This window comes from Scardinius erythrophthalmus (assembly GCF_964197995.2).
Source record: "Scardinius erythrophthalmus genome assembly, chromosome: 16".
NCBI lineage: Eukaryota > Metazoa > Chordata > Actinopteri > Cypriniformes > Leuciscidae > Scardinius > Scardinius erythrophthalmus.
The window spans coordinates 7,190,207-7,205,100 of record NC_138236.1 but is presented as its reverse complement, the minus strand read 5'-3'; the positions used below and the strand labels follow the sequence as shown (position 1 = coordinate 7,205,100).

The 14,894-nt window shown below is 39.0% G+C and overlaps 1 protein-coding gene across 3 annotated transcripts in view; it reads right to left on the bottom strand.

Moving 5' to 3' along the window:
* Positions 1–14,894, bottom strand: part of zfpm2a (zinc finger protein, FOG family member 2a) — a 169,614-nt gene that overhangs the window by 79,665 nt on the left and 75,055 nt on the right. For all 3 annotated transcript variants that reach the window (XM_081389580.1, XM_081389581.1, XM_081389582.1), the window contains one exon: positions 11,191–11,309. In XM_081389580.1, the coding sequence (XP_081245706.1) occupies positions 11,191–11,309 (119 nt within the window). The remainder of the gene's footprint in view (positions 1–11,190; positions 11,310–14,894) is intronic.

Sequence of the window (14,894 nt, the reverse complement as noted above, 5' to 3'; positions counted from 1 at the left end):
CTATTTAATTGCAATAATAGCATGCTTTAGCACTTGGCTAAGAGTTTGCTAGCATGTTTTAGCATGTTTCTAGTATGTTGTTAGCATGTTTAACACTTGCTGGCACTTTTTTATATGTTATTAGGAGTCCATAACAGTGTTAAACATGTCACTTCCTGTTGCCAGCAGGTGGCGCTATGACTGTAACTGAATATAAGCATGGTCATGTGTTCAGGACAGAACGCTTATCAAAAGTGTGAAGTTTGGGGCAGATTGGACATTCCATGCCTGAGTTACAGCAAATTCATATTTAATTGCAGTAATATCATTCTTTAGCACTTAGCTAAGTGTTTGCTAGTATGTTTTAGCATGTCTATAGTATGTTGGTAGGATGTTTAGCACCTACTGGCATTTTTTTATATGTTATTAGGAGTCAAGAACAGTGTTAAACGTCACTTCCTGTTGCCAGCAGGTGGCGCTATGACTATAACTAAATATGAGCATGGACATGTGTTCAAGAGATAACTCTTATCAAACGTGTGACGTTTGGGGTAGATTGTACATTGCCTTCTTGAGTAACAACAAAGTCCTGTTTCATTGAATTAGCATGCTTTAGCACTTAGCTAAGTATTGCTAGTATGTTTTAACATGTTTCTAGCATGTTTAGAAGTCAATGGCATTTTTAACATGTTGCTAGAATGGCATCAACGTGTTAAACATGACACTTCCTGTTACCAGTAGGTGGCGCTATTACTATAACTGAATATTCTCATGTAGATATGTTCAGGACAGAACGCTTATCAAAAGTGTGAAGTTTGGGGCAGATTGGACATTCCATGCCTGAGTTACAGCAAATTCCTATTTAATTGCAATAATAGCATGCTTTAGCACTTAGCTAAGAGTTTGCTAGCATGTTTTAGCATGCTTCTAGTATGTTGTTAGCATGTTTAGCACTTGCTGGCACTTTTTTATATGTTATTAGGAGTCCATAACAGTGTTAAACATGTCACTTCCTGTTGCCAGCAGGTGGCGCTACGACTATAACTGAATATGAGCATGGTCATGTGTTCAGGACAGAACGTTTATTAAAAGTGTGAAGTTTGGCGCAGATTGGACATTGCCTTCTTGAGTAACAACAACATCCTGTTTCATTGAATTAGCATGCTTTAGCACTTAGCTAAGTATTGCTAGTATGTTTTAACATGTTTCTAGCATGTTTAGAAGTCAATGGCATTTTTAACATGTTGCTAGAATGGCATCAACGTGTTAAACATGACACTTCCTGTTACCAGTAGGTGGCGCTATTACTATAACTGAATATTCTCATGTAGATATGTTCAGGACAGAACGCTTATCAAAAGTGTGAAGTTTGGGGCAGATTGGACATTCCATGCCTGAGTTACAGCAAATTCCTATTTAATTGCAATAATAGCATGCTTTAGCACTTAGCTAAGAGTTTGCTAGCATGTTTTAGCATGCTTCTAGTATGTTGTTAGCATGTTTAGCACTTGCTGGCACTTTTTTATATGTTATTAGGAGTCCATAACAGTGTTAAACATGTCACTTCCTGTTGCCAGCAGGTGGCGCTATGACTATAACTGAATATGAGCATGGTCATGTGTTCAGGACAGAACTCTTATCAAACGTATGAAGTTTGGGGCAGATTGGACATTCCATGCCTGAGTTACAGCAACTTCCTGTTTCATGGCGAAACATCAAAATTTGTCAGGCCGCCGAGGACCCGCCCTTCGACGAAAACTCAAGATCTTCGCAATTTAACGTTGCAAAGGCCTTAAGATTACACTCACCAAATTTGAAGATGATCAGATTAAAACTGTAGGAGGAGTTCGTTAAAGTATGAGGCCTGAAAACGTCAAAAACTGCACAAAAATCTGGGAGGAAGTTCAAAATGGCTGACTTCCTGTTGGGTTTAGGGCTATGCTCCAAGAGACTTTTTTGTAGGTATTAGGTCATTACATGTATGTACCGAATTTCGTGCACGTACGTGGAACGTTGCGGGAGGCGCACTCCGTTTAACTTTTATAGGTGGCGCTATCGAGCCGTTTTGCCCCGTCCAATTCTGAAACCTATATCAGATGTAAATTTTCGCCAGTTCTGACGCGTGTGCAAAGTTTCGTGAGTTTTCGCGCATGTTTAGGCCCTCAAAAATGCAATTCAATGCGGAGAAGAATAATAATAATAATTAAAGCTGCAAGCAGCGATGAAAAGGGCCCTCGCACCCCTGCCACCGCCACCCGGCACCTTTAGGAAAGGCCTTAAGATTACACTCACCAAATTTGAAGAGGATCAGGTCAAAACTGTAGGAGGAGTTTGTTAAAGTACAACATCAGGAAATGGCAAAAACTGCCCAAAATCTGACAGGAAGTTCAAAATAACTGACTTCCTGTTGTGTTTAGGGCTATGCTCCAAGAGACTTTTTTGTAGGTATTGGGTCTTTACATGTGTGTACCAAATTTCATACCTGTACGTGAAACGTCGAGCCGGGGCAAAATGTAGGGGCAATAAGTAAGCCATTTTGCCCCACCCAATTTTTAAAACCACATCACACGTAAATTGTCACCACTTCTGAAGCGTGTGCAAAGTTTCATGATTTTTCGAGCACGTTTTGTATTTGCCACACTTCCTGCTACCAGCAGGTGGTGCTATTGCTATAATCATAATGAGCATTGGCATGTGTTCAGGACAGGAGTCTTATCAAACATGTGAAGTTTGTGGCAGATTGAAAATTGTATGCCTGAGTTACTGCAGGCTGTCTGTGGTTGCCTAGCAACATCAGAACTGCAAGCAACATTAATATTGAACTTATCTGATCATGCATATATCACCAAAAGGCCGAAATTGGGTGAACTAGTGCAAAAAATGCCCGTGCAAAATCAGTTTTTGTGTGTGTTTTTAGTAATTGTTGGTTTGGTGTGTGCTCATTGTTACAATTACACAGCAAAAGTTCAGTGACATTTTTATTTGTGCATGGTAAAAAGCACACAGTGAACTCCGAGAAAACGCTATGCTTGAGCAAACAGTTTGTGAATAGGCAACTACAAATGATGCCCGTGAAAGAGACTGTGAACGCATTGAATAGGATATGTTTAGTTGGTGAATAGCATAGGCTATTATTACACAGTAGCGACAACGTTAAGCGCACCAGAATGAAATATAATATTCAGAAGTAAACACTAACAGCATAGCTGACATACAGATTCAGTTTACATCCACAAATGAATAAGCACCTCGATTCAGGGAGCAGTGCAAAGTGCCCGTGCAAAATCAGTTTTTGTGAGCTGATCGCCGTCAAAAAAGTTCAGGAGATATTTCTTGCGATGGCAATATGATCAAAAATAACTTTATATTGATTCAATGGATTAATAGCATTTTGAAAAAAAAAAAAAAAGTCATGAATTTATTGCATTTTTGGGAAAAAATAATCCGTTTTTATAATAAATCTTAAAAAATTCAAATCCAGATTTTGATTTTCAATGTTGTTATAACCTAAAGATTCTATGTGAAAGTTTGAAACAGAAAATAGTGGTTTTCACACATTTAGTGGTTATCTCACATTCGAGAGATATGCGAATAACACACAGACAGACAGACGGACGTTTCTGTAATTTATAGATAGATGGATTTATCACGTTCGGGAACCAAACTATAATATTCAGAAGTAAACAGTGTAGCTGACTGAGTGTTTATGTCAGAATGTTTATTTTTAAACCACAGCCTTCTTGGGGCTTCTTTGACCGATACAACTCTCTAATGTCAGAATGTTTATTTTTAAACCACAACCTTCTAAAAATGATATATTTAACGATATCTTTTGCATTTCTCATCCAAACAATGTCAAACTTGGCACTGCACTTACTCGTGCCCGTGGCGAGACACCTGTCGAGTTTGAAATCAATCGGACTAACGGTTCGAGAGATATGCGAGGAACAGACACACACACACACAGACAGACAGACAGACAGACGTTCCTGTAATTTATAGATAGATGTTTGTCAGGCCGCCGAGGGCACACCCTTCGACGAAAACTCTAGATCTTCGCAATTTAACGTCACAAAGGCCTTAAGATTACACTCACCAAATTTGAAGAGTATCGGATCAAATCTGTAGGAGGAGTTCGTTAAAGTACAACATCAGGAAATTACGAAAAATGCCCAAAATCCAGGAGGAAGTTCAAAATAGCTCACTTCCTGTTGTGTTTAGGGCTATGCTCCAAGAGACTTTTCTTTAGGTATTGGGTCATTACATGTATGTACCAAATTTCATACCTGTACGTGAAACCAGGAGCCGGGGCAAAATGTGGGGGCAATAATTTACCGAATTTGCCCCCCCCAATTCTGAAAACCATATCACACGTAAATTTTCACCACTTCTGAAGCGTGTGCAAAGTTTCATGAGTTTTCGAGCATGTTTAGGCCCTCTAAAAAGCGATTCACTTTGGAGAAGAAGAATAATAATAAACGGAGCAAAAACAATAGGGTCCTCTCACCATCGGTGCTCGGGCCCTAATTAAAGCTGCAAGCAGCGATGAAAAGGGCCCTCGCACCCCTGCCACCGCCACCCGGCACCTTTAGGAAAGGCCTTAAGATTACACTCACCAAATTTGAAGAGGATCAGATCAAAACTGTAGGAGTTTGTTAAAGTACAACATCAGGAAATGGCAAAAACTGCCCAAAATCTGACAGGAAGTTCAAAATAACTGACTTCCTGTTGTGTTTAGGGCTATGCTCCAAGAGACTTTTTTGTAGGTATTGGGTCTTTACATGTGTGTACCAAATTTCATACCTGTACGTGAAACGTCGAGCCGGGGCAAAATGTAGGGGCAATAAGTAAGCCATTTTGCCCCACCCAATTTTTAAAACCACATCACACGTAAATTGTCACCACTTCTGAAGCGTGTGCAAAGTTTCATGATTTTTCGAGCACGTTTTGTATTTGCCACACTTCCTGCTACCAGCAGGTGGTGCTATTGCTATAATCATAATGAGCATTGGCATGTGTTCAGGACAGGACTCTTATCAAACATGTGAAGTTTGTGGCAGATTGAAAATTGTATGCCTGAGTTACTGCAGGCTGTCTGTGGTTGCCTAGCAACATCAGAACTGCAAGCAACATTAATATTGAACTTATCTGATCATGCATATATCACCAAAAGGCCGAAATTGGGTGAACTAGTGCAAAAAATGCCCGTGCAAAATCAGTTTTTGTGTGTGTTTTTAGTAATTGTTGGTTTGGTGTGTGCTCATTGTTACAATTACACAGCAAAAGTTCAGTGACATTTTTATTTGTGCATGGTAAAAAGCACACAGTGAACTCCGAGAAAACGCTATGCTTGAGCAAACAGTTTGTGAATAGGCAACTACAAATGATGCCCGTGAAAGAGACTGTGAACGCATTGAATAGGATATGTTTAGTTGGTGAATAGCATAGGCTACTATTACACAGTAGCGACAACGTTAAGCGCACCAGAATGAAATATAATATTCAGAAGTAAACACTAACAGCATAGCTGACTTACAGATTCAGTTTACATCCACAAATGAATAAGCACCTCGATTCAGGGAGCAGTGCAAAGTGCCCGTGCAAAATCAGTTTTTGTGAGCTGATCGCCGTCAAAAAAGTTCAGGAGATATTTCTTGCGATGGCAATATGATCAAAAATAACTTTATATTGATTCAATGGATTAATAGCATTTAAAAAAAAAAAAAGTCATGAATTTATTGCATTTTTGGGAAAAAATAATCCGTTTTTATAATAGATCTTAAAAAATTCAAATCCAGATTTTGATTTTCAATGTTGTTATAACCTAAAGATGCTATGTGAAAGTTTGAAACAGAAAATAGTGGTTTTCACACATTTAGTGGTTATCTCACATTCGAGAGATATGCGAATAACACACAGACAGACAGACGGACGTTTCTGTAATTTATAGATAGATGGATTTATCACGTTCGGGAACCAAACTATAATATTCAGAAGTAAACAGTGTAGCTGACTGAGTGTTTATGTCAGAATGTTTATTTTTAAACCACAGCCTTCTTGGGGCTTCTTTGACCGATACAACTCTCTAATGTCAGAATGTTTATTTTTAAACCACAACCTTCTAAAAATGATATATTTAACGATATCTTTTGCATTTCTCATCCAAACAATGTCAAACTTGGCACTGCACTTACTCGTGCCCGTGGCAAGACACCTGTCGAGTTTGAAATCAATCGGACTAACGGTTCGAGAGATATGCGAGGAACAGACACACACACACACAGACAGACAGACAGACAGACGTTCCTGTAATTTATAGATAGATGTTTGTCAGGCCGCCGAGGGCACACCCTTCGACGAAAACTCTAGATCTTCGCAATTTAACGTCACAAAGGCCTTAAGATTACACTCACCAAATTTGAAGAGTATCAGATCAAATCTGTAGGAGGAGTTCGTTAAAGTACAACATCAGGAAATTACGAAAAATGCCCAAAATCCAGGAGGAAGTTCAAAATAGCTCACTTCCTGTTGTGTTTAGGGCTATGCTCCAAGAGACTTTTCTGTAGGTATTGGGTCATTACATGTATGTACCAAATTTCATACCTGTACGTGAAACCAGGAGCCGGGGCAAAATGTGGGGGCAATAATTTACCGAATTTGCCCCCCACAATTCTGAAAACCATATCACACGTAAATTTTCACCACTTCTGAAGCGTGTGCAAAGTTTCATGAGTTTTCGAGCATGTTTAGGCCCTCTAAAAAGCGATTCACTTTGGAGAAGAAGAATAATAATAAACGGAGCAAAAACAATAGGGTCCTCTCACCATCGGTGCTCGGGCCCTAATAAACGGAGCAAAAACAATAGGGTCCTCTCACCATCGGTGCTCGGGCCCTAATAATAATAATAATAAACAGAGCAATTCCAAGAGGGTCCTCACACCATCGGTGCTCGGGCCCTAATAAATTATATCTATTGAAAGAACACATCATTTCCCATGTTGAATTTCTTTGAATTGCAATTTAGTAGATTCTACTTCCTGTCATTACAAAATCTAATTCGACTTCCTGTGGGGTGTGGCCAACTCAACTCATATTCATTCATTTAAAGGGAACAGTTTCTTCAAATGTAAATTATGCACAACCCACTCAAAACACACTCAAACATTAAAGCAGAAAATGTCATCCATTGACAAGACTGTCAGTTAATTAAAATTGACAGAAAAAAGTAGAGGATACGTATCCTGCCTGGTTATCACTGCTTCTTAACAAAGCTTTTTAATTAGCGAAAAGATCATTCATTAGATGGACACTGAACTAAAAGCCATACTTAACTAACAGCCATCTTGAAAAGGGGCCTGTAAATCTGTAGTTCATTATTAGGCTGTTTCCAAATCAATTATTAACACTTAAAATGGACACCGGGCAGCGAGAGGCACAGAGCTATAGGCCGCAGTACGGGTTGAGTCCAGGCCCGGTAATTACCGTGATGAAGACACCTGCTACTCAATAGCTTCGACCCAGACCGGCCGCCCGGCCCCCAGATGGCAGACATTTATGTCTGAGTGTCATTATTAATTTGTGTTAATTTGGTGGGGTGGACGGGCTCGTCGCTCACCTGCACAGGGGCTGCTGGGTAATTGAGCTCTAATGGCCTGATTGATCGGCAGGAGAGGAGAGAGCTCAGGCGACTATCACTCAGACGCAGAGAGAAAGCGCTCTGTAGACACAGCCGTTCAAACATCCATCGGACACTGACACCACAATATACCTTAAATCAATTTGCAAGTCATTTCGGTCACATTTCAACAACTCTGTTAAAGCAGCCTGTCTTGCAATTTTATTCACATCTTCAATCATTTCAATATTTTCTGACCTGGCGTAGGGAATAAGATATAAAAATAGTGTCCACTTCTACACTAGGTATGATTCACTGTTCAGATAGCTTTTGGAGATCCGCTCCAGAGTGTTAAATCAATAAATGCGATTATAGTGAGAGGCGACTCACTGAGTCGTGAATCATTTGAGTGAATCGTTTGAATGGAACGAAGATGGATGGCATCCAGACTGAGTTTGATGTGTAGAGACTGCAGAGCGTGGCATCGTAAACTCCCAAAAGCCCTCTGGTCTCCACTGACTTCTCTGTACATCAGATGTGCCCTTCGCACCGATAAGCCCTCATCATGTGACCCTATCTCTGCCCCACAGATGCCAAGATCTTCTGACTGCACTCACTTACCCGCTCACACCAGGAGGGCTACGTTATTCATTTCTAGATGCTGGACGCCCCCAAACTCATGTCCTACTTCACCATATACAAGGGCGGACACACAAGATTTGGTTTTCTATTCACTTTCATTCATACACATGTAAAACACTAAAGCTTTGGGGATTTTCTTCATGCTAATGAAAGTTAGATCTGAGAATTTGGGCAATATAACCAAAATCTTATTTCACGATAATATATACAGTCAAACCAAAAATGATTCAGACACCAGATTTAAATTTTGATCTTTTTTTCCAAGTGGGTGCAAGACAATGAAAGATTTAGCATAAGTTCTGCCAGGAAGACTCAATTACTATGTATGTCACTTATTACCTTCAAATCATGTCCTAATACTTGCTGTATAAAAGATCGGTACTTACGCATGTTTGAGTTCGCAGACGCTGACGCAAACAATTAGTATTTGCTTGCCAGGTCTTTCTTGTAGAACTATAGCTCATTTATCTAAGTAAAATAAAGTAAACTGTGACATATATACCCAAAAATTCTTCATACAGTGGACTACCAGTAAAATTGATACAAATTTGGGGCCAAAAAGTTTTCAGACACTTTCTTTAATTGCTAATGCACCATTTTTACACCACAGACTGAACAAAATTAAGCATTGCTTGGTAATAGGTTGACCTAAATTGTGTACTAACAGAAGGATTGCCAAAACCAGTGAAATATCAACTGATTTGATAACTCTGAGTTCTTGTCATATTTTATTACCATTTCTAAACTAAAGCGAATAAACTGTGATAATGTGGAAAATGTTGAAGGTGTCTGAAAATGTTTTAGTTTGTTTAGTTTAGTTTGACTGTATGTATGTATGTATGTTAGGTTGCTGTTACTTTAAAACCTAATGCACGGATCCAATATATTGATACACATCCAGTTATTAACCATTTATGTCCACTTAAAGGGCTAGTTCACACAAACATGAAAATTCTGCCATCATTTATTCACTCTTGTGTTGTCCCAAACCTGTATGACCTTCTTTCTTCTGAGAAACACAAAAGATATTCTGAAGAATGTTGGGAACTAAACAGTTTTGGTTCCAGTTGACTTCCATTGTCCTTTTAAGACATAACCGACTGTGTTTACATGAATACTCGTCCAGATGGGCATTTTGAGAGTTCAAGCGCAAAAACCAGCAAAAGAGAACTGAATTCTGGATTGAATGCTGTCTGAAAGAAGTGGTTTTCTTCACCGCATTGAGTTCTTTTTCTAAGCCTTTTGTGCCCGATTACTTTTTAGTTTCGCACTTTATTTTATCATTCATGTATGTTTCTTTATCGCTTTACCATGTAAATAACTTTAGAAGTCCTGTACTGCATGAAAATATTTACATACCACAATATACAGGTAGCAACATTTCTATCGATACAAACTTGATATCATCACCACGATATATACCAGCATACCACGCAGCCTTACTTTTGACCAACCGTCCTTAAAGGATTCAGAGTTTTTCTGAACATTCAATCATAGTAAATGACATGAGCGGCGCATTAAAAGCTGGTGTGACTGTCCCTTCAGATGATCTGAACCAATGTTGACCTGAGTGAATGCTGAATACATTCAGTATACTAACATTTGACATTTGAGACATCACTTTTCAATTTAGCCAGTTGCATGCAGGTCCATAAACCAGCAGGCAAAATGAAAGCACTTTGGGTTCAGTCCACATAATATATCATAAATCAGCAAGTTCTGTCTTTCCCAGATCAGGCACTGAAGAGGGTAACACAGGTGCTTATCACAGTGAATTGGAAATTCAACAGAGTGCACCTCTAAGGGTCAAAATCCATGAAGATGGAGCTTTCTTTCTAAAGACATCACACTTCATTTCAACTTCAAGAGTTTTCATGCTGTTCTCTGACATTACATGTTTTAACCCTGCAGAACGTCACACAATGTTTGGTTTCCTTTAATCACAGCTGAGCTGCCAATGTTTTTCTCAAAAATTTTAAAGGAATAATGCACACAAAATTAACACTTTTACAGTATTTACTTGTATTTTACAGAGAAACAGGAAAGAATAAATTTTGCAAACAGAATTTTCCTTTTTGTGTGAACTATTGCTTTAAATATATCAGACAACTGAATTTAAGCAAAAACATATTCCGATTTGTGTGCACTTTCTAGGGGTGGTACAACTCAAAAGCATGAAAAAAAAAAGATTTAATAAAGTTATGAGTTATGCGTTAGAGTAATCCCCTAGAATGGAGCCTCAAAGTCCGAACTCCTCACAGACTTTTCCTTACGTTTTAACAGGATAAATATTAGATTCGTTACAATTTTTAATAACTATTGCTTAATTAATCCACATTCAAAATGGAATGTTAAATCCTGAAGGATTCCTCTTTCCGCCTGTGTAGTTAGGTCAACACTTTCTTCTTTTCCGTTCTTTCTTTAACGGATGAAGAAACGTAGCAACAACTTGGGCCTAACTGGAAGAATCAGATCCAAACTGAGAACAACAAATCTAGAAGGTATTATATTAACCAGGAGTTTAGTAATAAAATAAACAGATTAAATGGTTAAAAGCACATAGGAGGTAATTCTGAGGTCAGTTTGATGCTAGAATGTTCAAGTAGCACTGGGTTATAATCTATATGCAACACAATTAACATCTGTTTATGTTCAGTAATCTTTCCCGTATGTCAATATGCAAATGATGGACTTCAGGGAAAATAAGCCTCACCCTTAATAACGAACAGCTTCATGGACTGATTTACAAATACTGAGACTCTGTTAAAGGTGAAGTGTGTGTTTTCTGTGCTAGCAGACAATTAATTTTTTAAAAACAGGAAACTTTCGCAAACCAATGTTGCTGGTTCAACCAATAAACAGATCTTTCTGTTTGAACAAACCATTTAATTTATTTTAATTTGGTGCATCCTTCACCTTTAACCCTCGTCAATGTTTAACTCGAGATAACGTACCTGAGCATCTGTGTTTAGGTCAATTTTGCCCTCGAAAGGCCCCCACGTGGTTCCTACAGGAAGCTGCTGTCGGCTGTGAATCCGACGTTCTCCGTCTTTGTTGAACAGGTCCAGTTCTCCTATGTGACAGAACAGGCCAGTCAATCAGTGTCACACAATAAATACTTCAAGGTGATCATAAATATATTTACTTTTTATGCCTTTATTATTTGCTATGAGACTAAGCAATAAGAAATGCATTAAAAAATAATTAAATTAGATTTCAGTGAGGGAACATGACAGAAATAGAAACCAAGTGACTGACAAAATGTCTTTAGTCGTTGCTGATTAGGACAAAAATTCTGACATACAATTTTTTTTTTGGATGGATGGATGGATAGATGGATAGCACTACTCACATTTTCTTCAATAAAATGTACAACAATCTAACTACATTTATTGTAATCACATTAACAATTCTTTTAAGTAGTGTAGCTCATAACCTCAAAAGTAATACGTGTTGATATTTAACCTGCTGTATTAATACATGATTGATTGCGTATGCGATCATATTTTCATTGCTAGAAGTTTCTGTTTTATAAAAAAACATTATCTGAGCATCATAGAGTGTTTTCCTGCCTCCTCCAGTGAGTGACTGTAGTATTTGATACAGACTCCAGCACCTGTTCTCAGAGCTGATGGCGATCAGATGGAGCGTATCAAACCGCTGGGACGCTAACTCCTCTTGAAAGAGCGTCTTTCGCTCTCTGATAAAACCTCGCTGAGATGTTACAGGCTTACAGACTGGCAGCGTGGGCTCTATTTCTGTTTTTCCAGGAAGGGGGCCGAGGCCTCTTGTTAGTGCCGCGCTGAGCTCGGAGTTAATTAACCGTGTCACGGGATAGCACAGCTAGCCCTGCGAGTTCCCCGAGCGCTGCTATCTAATCAGTTAGATTTTGTGTGCTTTTTTAGGACAGTGATTAATCAAACAGTTATTATAATAGACTGCCTGGTCATGACTCTCGTCTCTTGAGGGCTAGGGGGCTCTTGTCACAAGGATCTCAAGAGCAGACTTCCGGCTGGTTTTCATGGCGATGTTGAGAGCTTTTTGGGGTCAACCTGCGACGGAGGGAGATTTATCCCTCGGAGCTCGAGTGCTATCTGCTTTATCTTCCTGCGAGCTTCCTGCAAGCTGTGTTACAGCACTCATAGCAACAGCTCTTTACAGTGAGCCAGGGACTGAGAATCTGAACTGAAAATATTTGCAACGTTCTCATAAAATTCAAATAAAAATACACAAAAATAGCCCACATTCTTAAAAATATCTTTATCCTAATATCTTAATCTTTATTGGCATTGGTGGTTCCATGAATAATGTACAAAAGTGGGGAAAAAAAGCTTCTTTAGATTATTAAAATGTTCTTCACACTAATAAATAATGGATCTTTTAAAAACGGTTCAATGAAAGGTTCCCCCCTTTTGGAACCGATATTTTTAAGATTGTGCAGATTATTTGGTCTTGGGAAAATTTGATGAGAAATCATATTGAGATCTCTGACTTTTAGATTGCAGACTTTGGTTTCTTGAGAAATTGGGGTCTCACAGTTCGAGATGTTGCTGAGATAATATCTTCTGAAACATCTCAGAAGACATATCTAGGAACAGAGGCATCATTTGTGATTTTGACTGCAGACAGACAGTGTCTGCATCGCTCGCACACAACATAAAGGTGTTTCTGTAGTGTAGCATGTTTGGTGACCTGTGCTGAATAAAAGCCTGTTGGGTAGATGATCTTCAGCGTGTTCTTTGTTGGCTGAAGCGCTGATTGAACTTTAAAATGACCTATTCAGCTGTGTTTCTCACTGCAGATATGATCTGCGTATTTGTGACATACTAACACGCTAGTCTGCTTGTATGGAAATTCCCCTGCGACTGAATAAACATCACAGCACACAGATTCCCAGACGTTTAGTGCATTTTCCTCCAGCATATGCCTTAAATCATGTAACCATGTAGTAAATAGGATTTTTGGATAGCAAAGCCCTTTGTGAATGAATATGGCAATCATTCAGTACTATGGTCAATATCCAAATACCATGGAATTACTGGAGAACTGAAATAGTATGAAACACCAACCAACGCTATCTCACAACCAATTCGTACGAATTCGTAAAAGGTGGCTAATTCGTACGAATTCGTACGATCTGTCTAAACCCCAGTGGTGGGTAAGTTTAGGGGTGGGTCGTACGAATTCATACGAATTGGGCAACTCGTAAAATATGTACGATTCAGCAAAAATCGTACGAATTCGTACGAGTGAGGTCATATGAATTCGTACGAATTAGCCACCTCGTAAAATTTGAATACGAATTGCAATGAAATAGGGTTGGAAACACTGTTTGTGAAACCATACTTATATATGTTCAAAGAATTGCTTTTGTTATTTCCTGCAACCCCCGCTCCAGTGCTAATGCCTTTATTCCATGTTATGGAGCTCAGCAGAGATAGTGGGAGAATTTAGGAGGTGGGGGGTCTCTCTGAAGCCTGTTGTGTTCCTGCCAGCCTGTTGGAAGGTGGGGAACCTCATTAAAGGGAAATAATTAAGCGTTGGAGCGCAGCTGGTCCACATCACAGACAAGCTAAATCTATGCTAGCCCACCACCGCTTGATGTGCTCTGTTCCTACTCTGATAAGACCTTGTGGCCTTTCGCCATGATCGCACAAGTTTCTCTTTAGCCCGCATTGTCACTTTCACTGAAGTCTTCTGCGCATCCCATGCTGGGGTGAATGAGAAAGGCGTGCTGCACAAGGATATCTGAAGACCTAACTCTGGTAAGAACCAATGTGCCAGTCGTCCGCGGAACGTTCCAAGCCACGTCTCGAAACCTCACGTCCCAGCTGGCTCGTCCCAGCTGTTACTGATACGACACCAGCCCGAGAGGCAAGACGACGACATACGGCTCTGGGTGCGTAATGAGCCAGCCTGCCACCATCGCCATGTTTGCCACAAGCGTTTAGATGTTGACTCGCCATAGATTATGAGATCAAGATGTACAGTTGCAGATTATCCACTTGGATCTGGCACGAATGGCGATGAATGCTGGCTTTTCTGGACGATTACTGACATGCATGTACTTTTTATCTAGATTTTCCACGAGTCAAATATACAATGATAAACAATCAGTGTTTTATCAATAACAAATGTGTCTGAGATGTGTCACCAAATTTTGAGTTTAGAGCTTGACGTACACAATGAGGGACGGTGGCTCATTGTAAGGCTAATGAATTTTTTTATAAATCTGTTCATGGAATATAGTTTATATTTCATAAGTTGTCATATTTCATATTTTATTATTTTAGTTTTATTTTAGATAAAGAGCCAATGCAAAATACCAAAATTGTTACAAAATCAATACTAACTAATCATTTTTAATTTCAAGGGGAATATTTAGTGTTTTTTTATTGTTTACTTTGCTTTCTTAAAAGGATAGTTCACCTCAAAATGAAAATCATGTCATCATTTACTCACTCTCAAGCTGTACTGTATACATTTCTTTCTTCTACAGTTGACAATAGCCATTGACTGCCCTATTACTTTTTTAATAGTCAATGGCTACCGACAACTGGTTAACATACCAGCATTCTTCAAAATATATTTTTCTTCTGTTGAACACAAAAGAAGATATATCTTCTTTTGTGTTCAACAGAAGAAAACAGAATTTTAG